Genomic DNA, 22,186 nt, shown 5'->3' on the forward strand with positions numbered 1-22,186 from the left:
TTGCAGGCGGGTGCAACTGAGAGCCTGGAAAAGCCTAATGTTTAATGTGAAACTACTACACTGTCTTTTTTCTTTTATTGTAGCATATACAGTAATTATAAAGTACATGTCCTATCCCGTATCAGTTGCATTATTTTGTAGTTAGCAGCTCAGCTGAGGTTTTGTGCAATCCAAATTATTCTTCATACATATTGACCAGAACATCATGCAATCTATGTTTTTTAGTTTTTGCAGATGCTGTTAGTGAAGTAATTGGAATAGTGCAATAATAAGGATTATTTATTTTTGCCAAAACACATCATACAGTACTGATTTATAAGGAGGAACACTTTTAACAGAAGCATTATAATCACTTATGATGGCCATCCCAGTAGCTACACTTAATTTATCTGAATACCCTTTTCACACATTCACTTAAACTCCAATTAATTACCAATTATTGTTTACGTGAATCAGATTTGAAAATGTGATGAGAAGTTACAAAAGATAAAAATATGGATTTATGAGATACTTATAAAGCCATAAGATAAGTTATAACTTATGGATTTTAAGATATGATAACTTATAAGAAATACTGTATTTTTTTGCCTGTTTAACACATTTTAAAACATGTATGTTTTCTGTTAATTATTATTTCTTTGACAAAATTCCATGACGGCAAAGATAAGATCATCTTCCCAAAATGTCAAAATCTAAATAGTCTGCCTCTTTTCTACCCTTTTCTACCCTTTTCTGCCTCTACCCCTGATTCTGCCTACACTGCTCAGACTTCAGCAATCACGCCACAGAGTGCAAACACAGGTCAAAGATGTCTGCAAAACTTTGGTTTCCACTGCGGGTATCACCAGGGGAAGGTACCGAATGTATGGAAAGATTTTCACCAACAGTCAGGTTAGCTGTGTCTGTGGGGTTGACCTGTCTGCGTGTGTTCATAAAACCGCAGTTACAAACATAACTGGAATTTCCTTACATTCACGGTGAAAAGTGCAACAACTAATGTAATTAGTGCAAAAGACTGCACCAATGCGAATGAGTGTGTGATATTGTGTGTTTAGTGCTCTTTCATGCCATGATGTATTCACACATTTATACTCATTATTATGCTCCAGATCCAGCACAACCCTGATCAGGATAAAGTTAAAAAAAAATGGATAAATGAATGAATTACTATCTAACCATCCATTTTCTGTACTTATAATAGAACTCCACATCCCTTAGACACAAGGCAGGGAACACCCTGGTGCCACAGCAGAGCACAACCAAATACAATCACACAATTTAGAGATGCTATTCAATCTCCAATGCATATCTTTGGACCTTGGGAAGAAAACTAGAATACCTTGATGAATCTGGCCCACAGAGAGAACATGCAAACTCCACATATACAGGGTGGAGAAGGGAATCAAACCCCCAAACCCCAGATGTGTGCTGAAAATGTGCTAATAAATAAGCTACAATAACTCACACATACTATAGAAAAGGACGGTGCTTTTTAAGTTTTTAATATCCTACTAGTGCCAGAAGATGGAAGTGTTGGTCTTTATACTGAAGTGTGAAGTGAACGCGCTCCACCTTGGTGCTCTTCCTCTGTCGCGTTTTTACGCAGAGTTTTATGCGGAATACATAACTTTCCTGGGGTTCTTTTCGTGAGGACAGCACACGTGTTACTCCAGGTGAAGGAGAGATGATGGAGAACTAATGGAGAAACTTAGTGAAAAGGTGAGACAGAGAGAAAGTGAAAGAAGGGAAACATTAAGATGGTGCAAACTATTTTACTCATTTAGATCAAGCGTGTGTGTGTGAGAGAGAGAGCGATTTCCACGTCATTGCCTAAGACTTCGTGACACTTATTCAAAGGTACAGTAAATGGTTTCAAATGCACTTTTATTGTTTCCCCTTTTTACCTGAAGCGCGCGCGCGACAGCAGAACTGATGAATATTGATTTCCACGTAGGAGATGTCGTCATATATATATATATATATATATATATATATATATATATATATATATATATACACACACATATACATATATACAGATGTCGTCATATATATATGTGTGTGTGTGTGTATATATATATGTATATATATATATATGTATATATATATATATATATATATATATATATATATATATATATATATATATATATATATGACGACATCAGTATATATGTATATATATAATATATGTATATATATAATTATTATTTTTTTTTGCATAATCAAATAATATTTGTTGCAGATGATTGTCTCTGTGGGCCAGATTCATCAGGCTATTCTAGTTTTCTTCCCAAGGTCCAAAGACGTGCATTGGAGGTTGAATAGCATCTCTAAATTGTGTGATTGTATTTGGTTGTGCTCTGCTATGGCACCAGGGTGTTCCCTGCCTTGTGTCTAAGGGATGTGGAGTTCTATTACAGGTACAGAAAATGGATGGTTAGACAGTAATTCATTCATTTATCCATTTTTTTGTAACTTTATCCTGATCAGGGTCGTGCTGGATCTGGAGCATAATAATGAGTATAAATGTGTGATTATTTTATCCCAGAACTCAATTGCTTCTTTAGTCTTTTTAAACACATTTGGATCTATAGAAAGTTGCTAGAAATTGCCTTTGAAAGTTGTTTGCTATTAGGTGACAGATCCATACAGTATGCCTAATTGGTGTTTATGGCCACATAGACCCACTGGCCAATTTATTAGGAATTCACTGTCTTTTATGCAGTTTACAATCAGACGTCCATGCGGCAGCAGCACAATTAGTACAAAAGTTATGCAGATAGAGGTCTAAGAGCTTCACTTAATGTGGGAAAGTATGCGCATTTCAGAAACTTTTCAGTCTCTATATTTCACACAGAATGGTGTGAAGAAAAAAAAACATTCAGCGAACAACAGTTAAATTGCAGAGACATTAGAGGAGAATGTTCAGACTTGTTTTAGCTGATAGGAAGACTATGGTATTTCTGTTAACCACTCTTTACAAGTGTGATGAGCAGAAAAGATGAGCAGAAAAGAAAAGAAGAAAAGAGCAGACATCTGAGGCTAACTAAAGTAAAGCAACTAAAACGCTCAACCTATATTTACCTGATTTTAGATGTTGTTATACTGCCTCAAGATTAGCTGATTGCATAAATGTCTGAATATGCCTGTACTGTATGGGTGTTATCAAAAAAAAGTGAGACACACCGGTGTACATGTCCTATACTATATTCAGCCTAGATACAGGCAAATGCACAAGAATTTGCTCCAGTTAAATAGTGAAAGTTTTGAAACTGTTAAGTAGTATCATTTATTCATCTACAGCAGCGCTCTCCAATCTTATCCACAAAGGGCCGGTGTGGGTGGAGGTTTTCACTCCAACCAAGCAGAAGCCACACCTGATTCCACCTGTTTAATCAGTTGTTCTTGGCTTCTGCTTGGTTGGAATGAAAACCTGCACCCACACCGGCTACTTTGATTCATAATCAATCCTGCAGACATGGGTCTGAGGTTGGAATACACTCTGAATAGGACCAGGACACGTTCACATACTTGCTAATAGCTAGGAGTAGTTTGAAATCGATAATACACCCAATGCCCTGTTTTTGGAAACGAAAGAAACTGAAGAACTTGGAGGAAACCCTCATGAACATGGGGAGAACATGCATAGCTTTGGATCTGGATAAAGGGAGGACTTGCAGTCTGACCTGCATTTTTTAATATATCATGAGCACATGCTGTTCCGTCCGGACAGGGTCAAAGTGGAACATGAGCTTATCAAATGTCCTAGGGTTGTGAGGTGGGAATAAATCCTACATAGATACCCAGTCCATGACAGGTTATGATGCACACACACACACTCACACACACATAACTGTGATTTAGTATAGACAATCCACCTACCTCACCTAAACCTTTGGTGAGATGGGAGAAACCCTGTTAACTTTTATTTAAATTAAACCTCAACAGGCGTGTTTTGATGGAAACATGACTAGTAAAAGCAGCTCATAAATGCGTTGGTGAGTTTAGGTTTATTGCATGCAGCCTCTGCTCATTTCCTGTCACATTTTTTTTTCTATTAATAAAAAACTATGTTTGTACAGCATTTTTAAAAGTGCACATTAATCCCATTTAAAATACATTTCATACTTTTCTTCCTTTATATATGAATGGACTATTTGAGTGGGTGCTACAATTAGGTCTCATTAAAAATAACTCTAAAAATAGATAAAAATCCAGACATAGCGATGTATCAGTCTTTGTTGGAGTACAGATTTGTTTGAGTTTAAGCTCTATCACAGCCATAAGGGTATTGAGGGTCGAAGGTGGCCCAAGTGTAACATTTAAAATTTTCAAACAATGTGTGATATTTTCATGTGTCCCTGTATGCTGCAACTCCAAATTAGTACTAAAATATTAAATCGTTGCTTTAATCAAAAAGTTAATGGCTTATAATTAACTAATGAAAAGACTAATAACAATCCAATAAAGTGCTTTATGTTGAGAGATTTGGTTCATACTGTAGCAAGGAGACACTGGGTTTGAACTTTAAGGAGGACGTTTAACGGCTTACTTCTCTCAACGTTTGTCTTTAAGTATTCCGTTTTTTTTCTGTGAAATCATGTGTTTTCTTATGTTTTTCACTAAAATGATCCTAAAGGAAAAAAAATGCTGTGAAATCAGTAAAAACGATCCCCCTGAACTAAACTTTCAGCTAAAGTGTGGTAATAAATTACAGAGGTAATAAAACAAAAATTTAATTACAGAAGCAGAGCTGATTTGCATTTTCTTCACAGATTGAACACTTAAAAATACTAAACACTAAAACATGATCTCATTTACATGCATGTTTGTGTTGTTGTGCAATAAACCAGAAGCCACTATAAGATTATTTTGTCACCTGTTTTTAGGGAATAATTAAATAGAAAGTGCTTAATTACTGATATGGAAACTGCCCAGACTTGAGTGTTGTTTTGGTAAACTTTCCTATGCATCGGTTTCGATTCCTTTCTCATTTTCAGTCTTTCTAGCCTTTACAGTGAATCTTACAAATGTTCCACAGTGGGTGGTGAGGGGAAGGTTGTATATGTGAATTAAATAGTGCTAGTCAGCATACAGTACTGTATCTCAACTCCCCATTCTGTGGATTTCCTGGACCTGAACACCATAATAACCATAAATCTCATATCTAACTTTTTTCTTAGCTGAGCTGAACGTGTCATCAGCAGTGGTAAATCTGCCAAAAGGTTTTTTTATGAGAAGCTTTCTGGGTAAAGTTAAACTCAGTATGAGTTCAATTTACTTTGTTGTTACTGTGTAACATAAATAAAACTGACTACTCTGTTTAACATTAAATGTCAGCTGCAGTAAAGTACAAACAGTGGATACGTACTATAGATGCATTTATTACTTGGAATGGTTTGTTGCAGAAATGCTATTTAAAGATCTGCATGTCTGTGTAGATTTCAGAAATGATAGTTGTTTCTAAATTAGTATTAGGTACAAAGGGCTTTGCATAAAGGTAGATTTTTGAAGTTATCTAAATGCTTTTTTGGATACAGTAGACTTTAGATTCTCACCTTTGACCATTTTCTATATAACAGAACATGGTGTAAGTGGGAGGATCTCATAAATAGCACTTCGAAGAGGGCCAGAGAGGAAGTGGACTTATTCGCTGCAAACCGCTGAGACAGAGAATGCACGCTCACACTCCATCAGATGTTCTCAATGGGTAAGCCCCCCTGTTTGCTTCTTGTTTCTTGTTAAGAAAAGCTTTTTTAAATGGTCACATTTAGGTGATATATTAGTGCACTGGTGTGTGTGTGTGCCCTGCGATGGGTTGGCACTCCGTCCAGGGTGTATCCTGCCTTGATGCCCGATGATGCCTGAGATAGGCACAGGCTCCCTGTGACGTGAGGTAGTTCGGATAAGTGGTAGATCATGAGTGAGAGAGTGAGTGAGATTAGTTCACTGTTGTTTCTTTGTACTTATACCAAAGACAGACAGTATATGCACTTGGGAATTATAGAAGACGTGGTCTCGAATTCAATTTTGTGCCCAGAAGAAATTAGAGAAAGAGGACAGTACCATAACTTAAGCAGTGTAAGAATGCTGACTGTTGTTCTCTGTTGTGTGTTGACGTTCTTGACTAATAGAGCTTGCATGTCCTTGAAACTCCTTGGTATTTAAAGTAGATATGAAATTTGCATTAAAAAAAAAGCTAAATTGCTGCCAAAAGTTGTCTGTATGTCTCTATCATATGTTTTTTGCAGCTTTACTGCAAAAAAAGAAATCGTTTTAGCTAGTAAAAATATTTATCAATCTATTTACTAGATAGCATTATTACTGTATGCATATCAATCTATTTACTAGATAGCATTATTACTGTATGCATATTTTTAGATATTTTTACTCAATTTTGTAATGGTTTTATTCTACTGGCAGATCATTTTGTTTTATTTCAAGTTTCATTTAACATGACCACTTTAACCTTAAATATGAGTAGATATGTGCACAAATAAGTTTATGTTTGTTACATAATGACCTCATAATGAGAAATAACTAAATAGCTACTCCCGGGTTTTTATTGGAGAGATCATCACTAAATGCTCTGTTAGAGTTTTGTTGGAATTATTATGAGTTGGCTCTTTGAGGAGACGGATAGAAAATGAGTTAAAAGATAAACCAGCATATAATTGTGTACAAACTCCTCTTACTGAAAGTCTGATCATTTTCCGTCACTTAAATAATAGTTGCTCTTCTGTTTTTCACTTAATATGTGAGCATCACAGTTATTTATTGAGTTATTTACTTTCCAAGCCTATTTACTGTTTTAGTCAGACCCTGTCCTTGTTAAATCCCAACACCCTAGAACTCTCTGTGCTTAATCTTCGGTATCCATGCTCCAATAACGAACCCACCTTTGAGGTCATTTCTTTCTTTCTTTTTCTTTTCGCACCTTCAGGAAAATCGTAGATCGTTTGCTGATAAGATTAATGAGTTTTCATATAGAAGTCCTGATACCCACAGTGTGGGTTATGGGCGTTAACAACTGATAATAGAAGAGTGCTAGTTCCACATTTTAAAAAGAGCAAGAATGATAGCACTCTCTTTTGCGTATACTGTATGTCTGTGTAAGTTTCATGATCTGAACCTGGCCTTTTTCCCCTACTTGCAGTGTTCATTCAGTATAATGCTTACCATGTGGTCAGATGCGGTATTCAAATTGCGGAATAGGAAGTGAGATGAATATGCTAATAAAATCATAAAATTTGATCATGATATATTACACAGCTTTTCATTTTGTTGGAATATAAGCAGTATGTGCACTTTTTGGCTTGTTGTAAATCATAGAAGAAGGATTTGCAGTACCAAGAAAAAGAAAAGCGTGTAATATCTGATACTTTTAATAATAAAGTTTTTAGCTAGAAACTTGTGATCACTTATCAAAAAGCTGAACGTTAAAAATGTTCAAAAAACGTCCAAAATTGCGGTTTCTTCAGCAAGAAAATACTTGATAGAACCTTTTTTAAGAGAATGTGGTTTAATAGAAAAGATAAACCATATGATACACATTTAATGCTAAAAACTAAAACTAATTTATTAGAATGATGAGCAATACATTTCAAGAAATAGGGAAATCTTTTGAAAGAGAAACATGTCTGGACACCTGTTACAAGTCACTGACGCTACTGCAGATATCTATGGTAGTGGAGGTGGAAAGTCCCTCAAACTCAGGCCCTGACTGTAGGAAACAGCCAATCAGCTTGTCCAAGCTGTCAGCCAACAGGAAGTGTGTCTCTGACACAGTTGCCGTGTGTTCATGTTGTGGCTCAGAGGAGGAAGTGACTTGACAATGTGTGAGAGACTTGGTTCACAGGCAACTTGTCTGATGCTCCTCAGCGCTGTCAGTTCCTGAAGATTGGCTTCTGCAGTATCTTTCTTTTTACAATCATGTGTTCAGCTTCAGCCTGATAATATGGTAATGGACTCTAGCGTATATCCATGGCGCTTTCAGTGAAGCAGAAGAGAGTGTTTGCACATCCACATCAAGAAGATCATATGAAAATGTGTTGGAATTTTATGTGAGTGCATTTTGCTTATCTACTACAGTGATCTTGATCAGACATAGAGTATGCCTTTTGTGGTATATGTTGTATGTACTGAATTTATGTAATGTTGTGTTGAGCATGCGGTTGAGAATAGTTGAGTAGAATTGAGTGTGCGGTTGAGTGGGTAGAATGTCTTGGCAAGGGTTTTGTGAAGTTCAGTTACTTGTAGCGCAGAAAGAGGTGAAATCAATGTTGTGAAGCTTTACTATGAACTTGCTAATTGTAAAGAGGTTGTGTGTGCACTCACAGACTGCTCATTATAAATCGATCAAGCTGTTAACGCGTAGTGACGCTTCTTGACTTCACTAGATGTCAAAAAAGTTCATTTCCTAATGCTTGGTTACGCCTAGACTCAAATGAATATTTGTATATCACCAATCTTGTCAGGTTAGGATGCCACCATCGTCTTAATGTCAATTTGAACCCAATCTTCCATTGACTATATGCCAAATGCACAGAGTTTTTAGATGTACTATGTTTTTAGACACATCTGTACTATGTGTCTTCTTGGGGATTGAGGTCTGGTGATTTTGCAGTCCATTCAAAGTGTCATTTTGCTCATCAAACAAATTTGGCCATATTTGCATTACAGTTGTCATCCCTGAACATCAGCGTGTCAGTATTGTGTTTTGTTTGTGCATGTAGCCTATAAGGAAACCTCAGAGTCTGACCAACAACTGATGACAGATGTACTGTATGTTACATGTCTAAAGTCATGTTATTATTGACCTAAGCTATTTGAGGTCATCTTTTGTCATACGTTGTAAATGTTAGGTCAGACTTCCGATGTTTGTTATGAGTAATGGTGAATCACTTAACTGATTTAATATAGTCATTAGTCAAATGCACCTTAATTTTACCACAAGCGTTACCTTTTTATAATATATATATATTCCAAACAACAATTTGTGTCAAAGCGCAGGGTCGTATTTAGTCATTTAATAATCAAAGTAACTTTAATAATAATCATGTGACGTCAACGATATACACCTTACAGTCGTATCACAAATCTAGAGTGTGTGTAATGAACACACACTCAGTCAGAGCTGCCTGCAGAAGGTCACTGTACGTCATGTGGCCGTGGTTAAGTGGGCGAGCTTCCTGATGCAGGTGAAACAGTCACGAATGCAATCCGTTTCTCACACTATACCCAGACATTCTGGGTCAAGTCTATATTATTTAGGCCATGTGTCTTGATTCTTCTGAATTGTTTTGTAATTGAAAGCAACGTTTCCTGTCATGAGTAAGAATGGCCATATTTGGTGGAAAAAAAGGAAGTGATGCGGGGGAAAACCATGGAAACCACCAAAGCAGAATTACTCCATGCAGCCTTCTGGTTACTTTATATGTATAAATATTACGTGTTTATTAAAAAAGCACTGTTGGCTGGTGACAGTGTTTTTTTTATTTATTAGGAATAAATAGAGTACTAAGTACATGTATGTATTTTATGGGGATTCCCCAGTATCAGTATTTTTGTAGCAGTCAGTACATTTTCCACTGAAGGAAAGTCATCCTTCAAAGGTACAAGGAACAAGAAGCTGCTTTTGTGTCTTATTAACTTCACAAGAGACAAACAATTAGAAGTTGATGAGTAAATATACATAACTGTGTAATTAGTTCTATGACATGAAATTAATGGCATGTCATGAAACTGATCAGTTCTTTGAACTGAAACACTGGTATTTGCTGTTACTAGGAAATAATCAATTTCAGGGTGGAAACAGTAACTCTGCCTTATGTTGAGCTGCAATACACATATTCCTTATTTTTTAAGATTTAACTGAAATTCAGATAATACACATCACAGAACAGATCAGACTTTTTTCCCATTGTGATGTTTGATGTGAACGTTAACTGATGCTCTTGTCCTGTATTTGTAGGATTTAATAATTTTTTTTTACATTGTGCTGCTTTAACATGATTGGCTGATTAGATAACCGCATGAACGTGCAGGTATACTGTGTTCTTTATAAAATGGATGCATTATACGTCCAACCCTGTCCCATGCCTGCTGTTGTTCCACTGGCCTCAGCAAATCTCTCACTTTTGAAATAGAAAGTAAAAAGAATCCTGCGTCAAGCAAATTTACAAGAAATTACTTTCCTGGTAAACCGTTTGTCAGTTACATGAAACGTGAGACCCCAGAGGAAATGATGAGATATTAAAGTGTGAAAACATCTGATGTCACTCAAGACAACACCTCATTTCACCAGAACACTGGCAAAGATCTGAGTAAAGAAGTTCCCTATTAGTCTGAAGGTCTATTGGTCTACCGATTTTTGTGGATTGTGTCACTGTGTCACAAAAGACATAGCTGTTTATTTTAAAAGGCTTCTGTAGTGAGTCCTTGCTTTGACGCCTCAAGAAGCAAGTCTGTCAGCGAATAAACACATTTTCTAATTTTTATCTCATACGTATGATTTGAAACTGAAGCATTGCCTTTGTGCTTTAAGATGTGGGAAAGGTTTTCCTTTTTATTTACTTTGGAAGAAGTTTGGAATAGATTTAATCAACGACCATTATCTCATGGTTAATATTAGCATGATATCTCTTTGCATTATGCTTCATACCAGCGTGTGTTTTCTTCTTGTTTGCATCCTGGAGAAACTCAGGGCTTTAACCCGACCTGTAGGTTATCTTGCGGGAAGTCACCTCAGGAAGTGAGTTGAATAAAGCTTAGCATTCCTCAGCCTCCAGGTTTTATGCAATTTCTATAAACCTTTTTCCGTTGTTTCCGTTATCGGAGCCTCGGAGAGATCTGAGACTCCGATAATATTGTAACAGGCTTCATTTTTCATTTAATTTTTATTTTCAAGGGTTGGCTAAAAAACACAGGACATACAGCTAAGACTAGTGGAGAGCATCAGGACTAGGATTTTTTTAGATAAACTGAAACAGAAGTTGGTTTACTGTCATCTGATTCTATTCAGTCAATCATTTCATTGAGTCAATGAATTAAGCTGATTAAGCCATGATTGCTTACACGTCATAACTTCATACCAAACACTGCTACTCCGTAGGCGGCGTGTGTCTTTTTTTAACTTTATTGCACCCACACAACACTGATGGGGAAAGAAAAGCATCGTCTGATGCAAATTATGGGTAAGAGTGTGTTTTTTTTTTTCATGTTTATTGCTCCCTGGTGGAAACTAGCTCTAGTTCAAAAGAGGAAAAGGAGATTTGCTGTTTGCCTTTTCATGTGGTATGAAGTTGAAAGGTTATGTGTGGTCAACAAAATATTTCTAACAACGTTGCAGCATCGCACTCACCCATAGCTGTTTTAATGCCACATTTTAGTGCTGTGAATATGCAAACATAATGAAGTTTGCAGAAATAGTTAACTAATTCAGCATTTGTGTAGACGTTTCCTCTTATTTACCACTTTTGTTAATTACTTCCTGAATTACAGTTGTGTTCTGGATCCGTCATGCTACATTCCATGCTTTGTTCTTTGCGTTGAACCTTCGTTTCCATTTGTTCCCTGGAGTTAGATAATCTCCAGGCTCCACCCACTAATGAGCTTCCAGAGCAATTTGGGAAAAATCAGATTCAGAGATCTGACAGAGTTTTTCCACTTCCATATGCTGCTTCATATGTCTGCATGTCCTTCTGCAGACCAGCCTTTGGGCATTGGCTGTCACAAGGTAGGCTTGGAACAGCAAACTCTGCGGGAAATCTGTGACCCCCCAGCACGATCAAGAGCACAGTAGGGGATTGTGCTTTCCTAAGGAAACGTGTTGTTTCCTTCCTTTCCTGTCCTGGCTTTGTCTGCTAAAGGGTCAAGGTTTTAACTGGAGGGTTTGCACTAATCTGACAGGCTTTATTAGCCGTGTGTTGTGCGCTGCACCTCCTCAGAGCTGTATGGATGATATTTGGGATGTAGCCTCCACTATCAGCATGTCTACTGAGAGTATGTCAGTGAGGGACATTAGGAGGCAGATGAGTAAGAGGTAAGTTTAGTCTGTGGATTGAAAGAATGGAGAGAGTTTGAGTAATGAGTGTGTGCACTGTGGTGCCATAGACTTAATGGAGTTTTCATTACCTTCAGGTTTTGGTTTTAAAATAATGAATCATTACCTATTATGCCATTATGTATTTATACTGTTTTGTGGCTTTCAACCTTTCATAGCAATTCTGGCAGTTTCCTGCCGGCCAAACCCCTCATTATTTCTTGTTGTTATGCTGCATTTCATTTTGTTTGCTTTGTTTTGTTCATTTTTGTTCTCTCTTCAAACTACCCATTACAGCAACACATGAAGGTAAATTTAGGGAAATTAGTAACTGAGCTTCATTCAGGTCTAATCTTTCACCTCTTCTGTAGAAATATGACTGCTGTGCCGATTTCCTGGCCCGTCCCAATGAGGGCTATAGGAGCTCAGAATCTTCTGACCATGCCCGGAGGTGTTGCCATTTCTGGGTATCTACATAAAAAGGGGGGAAGCCAGTTCAGCCTGATGAAATGTGAGTGCTGTCATGTTGCTCATTAAGAATATACATTAAAAAAAGACAAAAAGAGTTTTTTTTCAAAAAGCTTGTCGTTTGTCGTGCAAGCTTTTTTTTTCTTCAAAAAGCTTGCACGACAACTGGAAAAAATACAGACTCTGCTGTAGATTTGAGTGACTAGTAAGAAAATTTTGGAATATTTTCTCTTGCCAATCCCACAGGGCCTCTGCGCTACATTATAATCCACAAAGGCTGCGTGTACTATTTCAAGACCAGCACATCTGCCACACCACAGGGAGCGTTCTCCCTTAACGGCTACAACAGGCAAGTTCATACAAATCGTTTCATTTACTGACATATGAAGAGTTAAATTGCTGTGTTCATGGGTAAAAAAAAACACCCTGCCACCTGTACATCTCAAGACCTGCTCTAATTTTACTTCCAGGATGAAGCTTTAATTGATTACAATGTGAAGTATGAAACTGGTCAAAGCGGTTAAAGCAGAGTTAAACTATGAGTCACACTAAACTTAAAATGTACTCGTGGGTTACATATGTTCATTTGTGAGTCCTTGTGTAGCCACATCCTGTCCCACATTGAGCCTCATGTAAGCTAGAATGGTTTCAATCTGTCCACTGAAAACTAGTTTCTCAGGCACCTTAGTTGAGTGAGGGTGATGTGAGACGTGTGTCTCTAGTCTGATTTACCACCAAGGGGTTAGCTGTACCCCACTCAGCTCCTCCCCTGTGTTAGGACAAAGTAGTGTATCCAGTGTGTGTTTAATTATTGTGTCTAGTCTATGGTCCCAGCTGTGGTTTGGTAAAAATAGATTTCATCTTCTAAGAGCCAGCTGTGTGTGTATGATCCATACAGACCACCAGCACTAAACATGACTGCCCTGCACACATCCTAGGACGCTTATGTACAATCTGTTTATTTCAGCACATTAAGTGTACTGTTTGACTTTATAGCATGCAACTGCATGCTTGGTGTTGATCTATAATAGCACTATCTGGCAACCGGACTAGGATGGGTTTCCTCTGAGTCTGGTTCCTCTTCAGTTTTTTTCCTTGTGTCAGCTCAGGGAATTTTTCCTTGCCACTGTCACTTATAGCTGGCTCATTAAGGATCTAAATATAAATCTACATACATATTATTGTATAGCTGTTTTGTTACAGTGTCTTATTAAAAGCACCACGATAATAAAATTTCAATAGAATTGAATTGCAAATATTTTTTTGGATTATTTTCCTTTCATTTAGTATAGAGAGGATGTAAAACAAAAATGACACTGTTTCTCAAATCATTTCTGCTTGGTCATCAGGGTCATGCGAGCATCGGAGGAGACCACATCTAGCAACGTTTTCCCCTTTAAGATTGTGCATTTCAGTAAGAGGCACCGCACGTGGTATTTTTCAGCAGCCAGTGAGGATGAGAGAAGGGTGAGATGTTTATTCAATACACCATATGCTTCATGCTTCATCAGCGTAGTGTAGACTATTAATGGGTTGAAGAATGGTTTGTAACGGAAATGAATTTCTTGCATAATTCTGTGATCTCATCTCATGTGGTTTTAGAAAGCTTAGAAAACCAAAACGAAAACTAATGTCTCTTATCTCCAACAGAAATGGATGCGCTATCTGAGGAAAGAAATCAGCCACTATAATGACAAGAAAGATTGTCTTGACCCAGGGTAAAAAAATCTTTTTACACAGCATTAGCTTCTGTCAGAAAAAGTTGGTTGGTTTCACATGACCAAATTGTGTAGAAAATGGGAAAGCTGTTCCATTTTTTCACAGTAAATGTGACCTCTCTTTTAATGAACATTATTTAAATGCAGTGTTCAGCTTTGTAAGCTGAACACTGCATTTAAATAATGTTCATTAAAAATCCTCACAAACATTATAGATGTTGCAGTATTTCACAGTCTAGCTGTAATAGAAACTTGAGTGTTTAATTCATTTTTGTGAGTCTTCTCATAGGGAAGTGTTTGGTTACATATGTGCAAATGTAAAAATAAAGTGCTGACCACACTGTTTAACGTTCACAGATGGACAGTGTAATTGGAATCATTTCCCCTTTATAATAAATTAGTACTAAAAAAATAATTCCGTGCAAGTCTGTGTAGATTTTATGGTAGTATTATAACGTGTATGGTGAAATAAAATGAATTCATTTCTTTTCTTTATTTTAGTGACTCTGACTCTGATGAAAGTTTCTATGGCACTATTGAGAGCCCACTGGAGATCACCAATACCCCAGATGACCAGGAGGGAGGTAGGGAGTGTGACTGACAAGAAATATTAAAGAAGACTGTCTCAGAATTTGTCTCTGTGAGCTTTCAATTAACCTGAATCTTTTAATAGATGATGCGGAACAAAATTATGAAAGCGATGATGACGACTATCTTCTGCCTGATGGCCCAGCAGGTAGCTTTATAGATTTTGATCCATCTTTCAATGCTGATTTACATGAATGACAATTTTCTAGAAGATAAAAGAAGTCAAATAAATAGAAACCTTGTGTGGCTTTTCCAGGTCAGCCCAAAGCACCGCCTCCATCTTACCCTCCTCCACCTGTGCCCCACCATTCCAGAGGCTTTCCACCACCAGTACCCCATCCACCCATTAAACCACCGCCAATCCCCTTACAAAAGAAACCAACCATTCCTGTCCCAGGTCCACCAAAACTCTCTGAAGTTGTAAATAATTTCCCTCCTCCTGGGCTATCAGCTCCTCCTCCTCCTCCTGCACTACAGAAACCAGTCTTTAACAGAATGACAGTTGTGCAAGCTCCTTTTCCTACATGCCAGAAAAAGACTGTAGCCGGGAGCGTGTCCTTATCCACTCTCCCAGGATATGACCGGAAGCCTTCTCCTGCCATGGTCATTAAAACCCCATCTACTCTCCATATCTGTGAACACTTGGAAAATAAAGTGCTACTGAACCCTCGTGACAGATCTAATACACACAATCTGAACAATGCACCTGGTGACAGAAAACTCCCACCGCTGGTCAACAAACCACCGGCCAAGTTTCCACCTACAGGGATGAAGCCCAAACTCAGTCAGATATCAATACAGTAGGTGTCTGCTTTCACTCTATTTTAATGCTCTTTTCATTATTATGATCATCAATTTAATCCCTTAGCCTCACTTTTTCATTGCTGACAATCTGTAGATACAATGATTAGAAATGCAAATGTTAAATGAAAATCTGCAGTGTTGAATTAATCCCTACAATGTCTTGCTGGGAGGAAGACAAGAAAAACTCCACCTTGAAACACGTTAAATATATTTATACTGAAATATTTGGGATTAGTTATAAGTTATACCAGAGAGCTATGTGATGGCAAGCATATCAGTGTTGATGTAGTATTAGTATAAAAGCTGGAGAAGATGCTCCGTTTGAACAGAGTGTACACATGAGAGTTCTAAGCGATAAAGCACTGCCGCATCAATCTGTAGAGATGAAATGTGGATTAGTTCAGGGGAACTGAAAACTCACAGAGACACAAATTGTTTTTCGCTATTCTTTAATGTTTGCTGCCAGACACACAACCTTCCTCAAAAATGAATGAAGTTTGTATGATGAAATACTCATCAAAATATTACATGTTTTGCTGTAAACTTACATTATATGGATTATGGAAAATACAAAGCTACAAAGTGTACATTTTAACAATTGTTTCCTCTCAGAAGATCATCGCCTGATGGCCAAAGTTTTAGGTCCTCGGTGGAAGAAAAGCCTTTGAAAAAGATCAATGATGAAGACTCTGACGATGACTATGAAAATGTGAGTAAATCTCGTGAGGTTGTGAGTCAGTTCCTCAGTAGACATACATCACACTTCCAGACATACATAACATTCCTACATTTACCAAGCCACTTACTCTGCCAGCCTTTTATTGTAACTGAGGATGGTCTTTTTATTAGTTTAGTCATTTGCAATGACGCAGTGGACAGAGACGAAATACTCAGAAGTATGAAGTAACTCAAAACAGCGTGTGAGAGTTAAAAACAAGGAACTTACAGAGACATGAGCATGTATAACTCATGAATGTTTGTTTTTGTTTGATTTTTAGGTACAGTTGCCTGACTCTGTTTTTGTGGACACAACCGAGACCAGTGCTGTTGAAAAGTAAGATATTTTTCCATAAACATTAAGTGTTAGACTAAAGATAGACATAGCTCCTATACTGTCCTATCAGATGTTGATTGTCAGATGTCAAAAAATTGTGATGTGATATATGGGAACAAAAGAGTTGTGATGTGAAATATGGGAAACAGCACACAACTATTACACTGTGGTAGCCTAAGGTGTTGGACTACTGATTGGAAGGTTGTGAGTTTGAATCCCAGGTCCCCCAAGCTGCTCCCTCTGGGCTCCTGAGCAAGGCCCTTAACTCTCAGTTGTATACAATGAGCTAAACTTTAAGCCAAATGCCATAAATGTAAATATAGATTTTTCCTACTCTTTCATACACTCACTGACTTTGTAACTCATCAGAGGCTGGTTTGAGAAACCCTCATTATTCACTGTTCTACCTTCTATCTTCAGATTATTTAAAGAAACGAGCGGCTCACCACCAGATGGCCTTTACTGCATCCGAAACTCAGGAACAAAGACCTCAAAGGTACAACCTAGCATGGTGCATACAGTATGCAGGATGTTATGAAGAAACAGTGGTAAAATATGTGTGTGCTTTTTAGTGAGTGTGTGCTATTTTAGCATGTGTGTGCTATTTTAGTATGTGTGTGATATTTGTGTGTGTGCTATTGTGTGTGCTATTTGAGTGTTTGTTTGCTAATTTCTTTCTTTGGATGTGTAGGTGCTTGTTGTGTGGGATGTAAGTCTGAACAAGGCGAGAAACTACCGGCTGTTTGAGGAGGTGGGTGTTACGCTTGCACATGAATTAATTACATTATGATTGCAATAACGTACTTATAACCAGCCTACGTACATAGAGTCTGCCGTAAAAGTACTGAACACCTGAGCTGAAGTACAAAACAATGAGTCCCAGACAATTTTTTGAGTTAATCTTGAATTAAGATTCTTATTATTATTATTATTGTTGTTGTTGTTTTTGTTGTTGTTGTTAATAATAATAATAATAATAATAACCTTTATTTACATATCATCTTCAATACATTTAAAATTAAGATCAATGTGTTTTTCAGTGTGAAGAAAAAAATATAGAAGGTGTGTACAGTTCAATAAAATGACAATAATTAATATAGGGTAACAGTGATGCAAATATAATGAGACAGAAAAGGTATTATGAATTTTTAGCTTCAGCAGAAAAAGAAAGAATATTTTTAAAATGTCCCTTCCCCCAGAAGGACAAAAACTTATCCTTATTTTCTATGAGTGTCAGAAATTACATGAATGGCAATAAAATAAATGTTTTTTCTGACAACATTGTCAGGCTATTTCTAGATATTAGATTTTAACTCATCACTGAATCCTCGGCTGGAAGGACATGTTCATCACTGAGGCATCCAATTATGTTTTTGTTCCCAAACTAAAACATCAGTATTCACATTTGTACTCACTCTCTCTCTCCTCCTGTAGGATGAAATCGTGTACCTGGATGCAGACTTGCATTTCCCTTCTGTAGCAGCTCTGGTGGAGTACTACTACAGCCACCCGCTGCCCAATCACGGCTCTCTGTGCTTACAGCAGCCCTTTGGCTACACACCACCCAGGTGACACACCGTCCTCCGTTGCTCTCCTGGACTGATATTTTCAGGTCCTTATATACTCATATCTCAAGTCTTGAGGCTCCAGTTCTATTTCTCCTAGCCACTCACTACAGGTGATCATATGCATCAGCCATAAGGACAAGTAAGGCTTGCCGGTGAGATCGCAAATACAGACACACGAATTTCATCTGGACACAAAGTGCCATCGAAATAAACGGATATAACCGTTGTGGAGTTTTATCTCAGCTGAAATTGATTCTCAGTCATATATGTTTCTGAAACGCTGATGGTTATCTAACTGTTCAAACCTTTGCACAGAAACGATGCACATGTGCACGTCTGTTCATACGTGATCCTGGAGAGATGTCACGTAGGTTTGGTTTTTAAAGACAGAGTTTAGTGACAAAAAACACATGGTGTACATGGTGTAACCACTGATTTGTGATTTATTGTTTATTTTAAATAACTACATTTCTTGATGTAAGAATGTATTGATGCTGTGCAACTGAGTAGAGCATTACATAACAAGCAGTATGCCTATATTTCTGTGTAAATTCTGTTAGCATTATTATTTCTGTACAATGTTATGTTATACCTGTACTTTATTACTTGTTTAAAATGCACATACTGTATGTAAATTAATCTCTTTGTACCATTGTTAACTTATATTTTCTACCTAACAGAGCATGACTGCTATATGAAATAAAGAATTCAGAAACACAATTGCAAATGTTTTTATGTGAATTTTTACATTCAGCTGAAATCCAGTGCTTTTCATCGAATATCAGTTCCTTATCTCATTACACGCTTTACCAGCAAAGTCAAACAAATGACTCCTAAATCTACTGTAAATTATGTGCTTGTGACGTACTGTATGTTTTCATTTGATTTTTCTCTAACTTCAGTGGCATGATGTTTGAACCCAAAGTCCAGAATTTAAAAAAGTTTTTTTCCTATTACATGCTCAGGAAAAAGCAGAACAGTGGGTTATTCCAGGAGGAAAGGTTCTTCTTAAAATGAAAAACAACAATAATAAAGTCTCCCTAATGTTGTTTAGAATTTAATGCTAATTCACTGATAACCTATAGCCTTTTTGAAAAATGTTCAATATACTTGCACAAGGTGTTGCACCAGACCATAACTATCTGTAGGATTTAAAATCATAAACTAATCCCAAAAAACAATGTACAATGAACAGATGGGTTTAATAGAGTAGTGCTATGTAGAGGTTAAATATTCTGGGCAAATCATACAGTGATATAAAACCCTACAAAATCCATAGAGCCAGAGTTCTATGAGAATCAGATTCTCGCTCACAGGTAAGTTACTTGCTTTTTTTTAAATGGTAAATAAGTAAATGTCTAAACTAGACGTTCTCAATTATTCTTTCTTTTTTAATCCACCCCGATCCCACCCATCGTATTACCAATCTAGAAATAAGATTGTATGGCATTATGGAAAAACTGTATAGTATGGAAATTGTATAGAATAGTGCTTAGTCAGAACAGTATAAGAACTATGAATCTGTAAATTGTATTACTATTTAGTTTATTATCATTATCTACTTTTATGGCATACATTTTACACTGGGTCTCAAGGTGACTAATATGAGAGCACTGTAAATTGTCCAACTTAGTTTATGTCATCGTTAGTATTTACGTTGCTATTTTACACTAAATAATGAACATTAGCCTACTGTTGCTGTGCTGATCACGGTTACAAATCCTGATATCTGCCCCATTTTATCTATATGTCCAAGCAGTTATCTTAGTATCTACTCATCAACTTTTGAACCGCATTGTATGGAATGATCCTGATTTGTACTTTTGTATCTTGAATCGTAAAGTAATCAGAAAGGTCTTTATCAGAAAGGTTTTTTTTTGTTTGTTTGTTTGTTTTTTAAATTAGCTGAATCTGAATCCCCTGATGTTCCATATTTATACTGTATACAGTATATAGTATATGGCACATCAGGAGCTTAATATGAAGCCCCTAGTGTTCCATTTAATGTGTACAGTATACAGTATAAAGAGTTTTAGAACCCTCTGGTGTCTACAAGGTGAACTGCATGTGCAATGAAAACAATGTCAGACCTTCTGCTTCTTCTTTACTGACCCCACCACCTTGGTTAAATTACAGGAACCTGTGAGTTGCCTTTTAGGGAACAGGTCAAAGCTGAGGGTGCTAACAGGGTGTGGACAGAAGAGTTATTTTCAGTAAACACTCTGTCCTCGTCAGGGTCAAAGAAGATGCAAGACCTATACTGGGAACACTGTGTGCAAGGCGGGAATATACTCTCTGTCATCATCACCTACTAGTGTGTTTTGGAAAATTGAGGATATGGACATGCAGAGAACATGTGAAACTCCACAGAAACATTAACCCAAGTTCTGAATACCTCAACCAGGAGCTGTGAGGAAGCAACGTTTCCTACTATACCACCTTTTCCTGGACTAGAAACCATTTTTATGGTTATGATATTTCGGCATAATATTACACCCATGGAAATCTGTCACATCCTCTATATATGATATAGTTTGTTTATTAAAGTATGGCTAGAGTATAATGAAGGTATAATGAAGGTTTAGAAATAGTTATAGAATTTACATCTTGTACAAAATCAGGCAGAGATTATACAGTATAACTACTCTTTTGATTAGTGCCTATCATGATAATACACACGTGCACAGGATATTAGTGGGAAGTCACAGGTTTAATGAAGTCCGAGAAGACAAATATAGAAGCATTGCAGCTGAGAATATTTGAGAAGAGAGACATCAAGTGACTTTATTAACAGCATACTGACATTAAGTGGACCCACTTTGATGCCTTAATTATTCACCCAATCTATGTTAAGTGCTTGGCTAGTTTAAGATACCGACATATTTTGGGAATCAATATTAATCAGTTAAAATGAATAATACAAATACTGAGACTTATGTTTAATATAGAGTGACATAGGCTTCTTTATCAATATTATTGATATTAGTGCAAACCAAGGCAGCCTTAAACTGAACGTTATGAAGCTTTCCTAACATAGCATTCTTCTTTGATATTAATACAGAGAGGACAGTAATCATATCCTAATTCACTAAGACTTACTATGCCTATGCTCCATCACTTTCCCGTTTGATTATAGCACACATGCTCCAACCTGGTCCTGGAAAACCCCATGTCCTGAACACTAGTGTTTTCCTCTGCTCCTGATTGATCTGATTCAACTAATCAGCAAATTAAATGAAGTTAATGTTAGTGTGTTAGAGCAGAGAAAACACTAATAATCCAGTACCAAGTCTGGGAACCTGTGGTCTATAGTCAGTCCTACATTTGCATTCCCAGCATTTATCAGATGCTCTTCTGCTAAATGCCTAGTCTAAAAATCTAGACAGAGTGACTTACACTTTTTGTCTCATTTTTATACAATTCAGGGTTAAGGGCCTTTCTCAGAAGCCCAGCAATGGCAGTTTGGTGGACGTGGGATTCAAACTCACAACCTACTGATTAGTAGTCCAGCCCCTTAACCACTAAGCTACCACATCCCCCAACATTTACATCAAGGCTTGAGTAGCTGTATGGGGTAAAGGATTTATAATCCCATGTTGGATTGGATTGAATTCACATTTAATCATCGTGTCCTATATTCCACTTATATCAAATTGCAGTTCATTAATCAATGATAGGTGGAGCCACAAGACCAGGGTGTCTGTTCAGATGCTGTATAGAACTATTTCCCATCTTTATCATCATGCTGAATAAAAATAAATTGTGGGGTTTTTTTCAAACAAAGAATTTGTGAGCCGTGTGTATTATTATTAAAAAAGAAAAAAAAAGAAAAAAAAAAAAGAAAAAAGATGCACACACTCATGTAGGCTATTCATGATGTCGGTTGTGGTAGAGAAAGGGTTAATGCGTGGAAATGACACGCTGAAGGAGAAAAAAAAAA

At 37.0% G+C, this 22,186-nt stretch overlaps 1 protein-coding gene across 5 annotated transcripts; it reads left to right on the forward strand.

Annotated features, from left to right (window-relative positions):
- The first annotated feature begins 1,693 nt into the window (after positions 1 to 1,693).
- Positions 1,694 to 18,939, forward strand: sh3bp2 (SH3-domain binding protein 2). 5 transcript variants are annotated; one of them, XM_060895431.1, is made up of 14 exons: positions 1,694 to 1,719; positions 5,586 to 5,713; positions 12,418 to 12,557; positions 12,761 to 12,863; positions 13,864 to 13,981; positions 14,165 to 14,232; positions 14,734 to 14,816; positions 14,906 to 14,968; positions 15,077 to 15,620; positions 16,237 to 16,333; positions 16,623 to 16,678; positions 17,099 to 17,174; positions 17,370 to 17,429; positions 18,113 to 18,938. In XM_060895431.1, exons 2-14 carry the CDS (start codon positions 5,679 to 5,681, stop codon positions 18,248 to 18,250), a joined length of 1,581 nt encoding a protein of 526 aa, XP_060751414.1. In that variant the 5' UTR covers positions 1,694 to 1,719; positions 5,586 to 5,678; the 3' UTR covers positions 18,251 to 18,938. The 5 variants fall into 5 exon arrangements, with proteins under 5 accessions (XP_060751414.1, XP_060751415.1, XP_060751413.1 ...); XM_060895432.1 differs by lacking the exon at positions 1,694 to 1,719 and adding an exon at positions 1,737 to 1,857; XM_060895430.1 differs by lacking the exons at positions 1,694 to 1,719; positions 5,586 to 5,713 and adding an exon at positions 7,810 to 8,066.
- Positions 18,940 to 22,186: the final 3,247 nt, after the last annotated feature.

The sequence above is a fragment of the Tachysurus vachellii genome, chromosome 20 (genome assembly GCF_030014155.1).
Source record: "Tachysurus vachellii isolate PV-2020 chromosome 20, HZAU_Pvac_v1, whole genome shotgun sequence".
Taxonomy (NCBI): Eukaryota; Metazoa; Chordata; class Actinopteri; order Siluriformes; family Bagridae; genus Tachysurus; species Tachysurus vachellii.

Excerpts from the sequence above, each read along its gene's own strand:
- sh3bp2 (XM_060895428.1), top strand. The coding sequence starts at position 11,958 with ATGGATGATATTTGGGATGTAGCCTCCACTATCAGCATGTCTACTGAG. Across the intron at positions 14,233-14,733 it reads AAAGATTGTCTTGACCCAGG|TGACTCTGACTCTGATGAAA; the intron begins GTAAAAAAATCT and ends TCTTTATTTTAG. Across the intron at positions 14,817-14,905 it reads CCCAGATGACCAGGAGGGAG|ATGATGCGGAACAAAATTAT; the intron begins GTAGGGAGTGTG and ends ATCTTTTAATAG.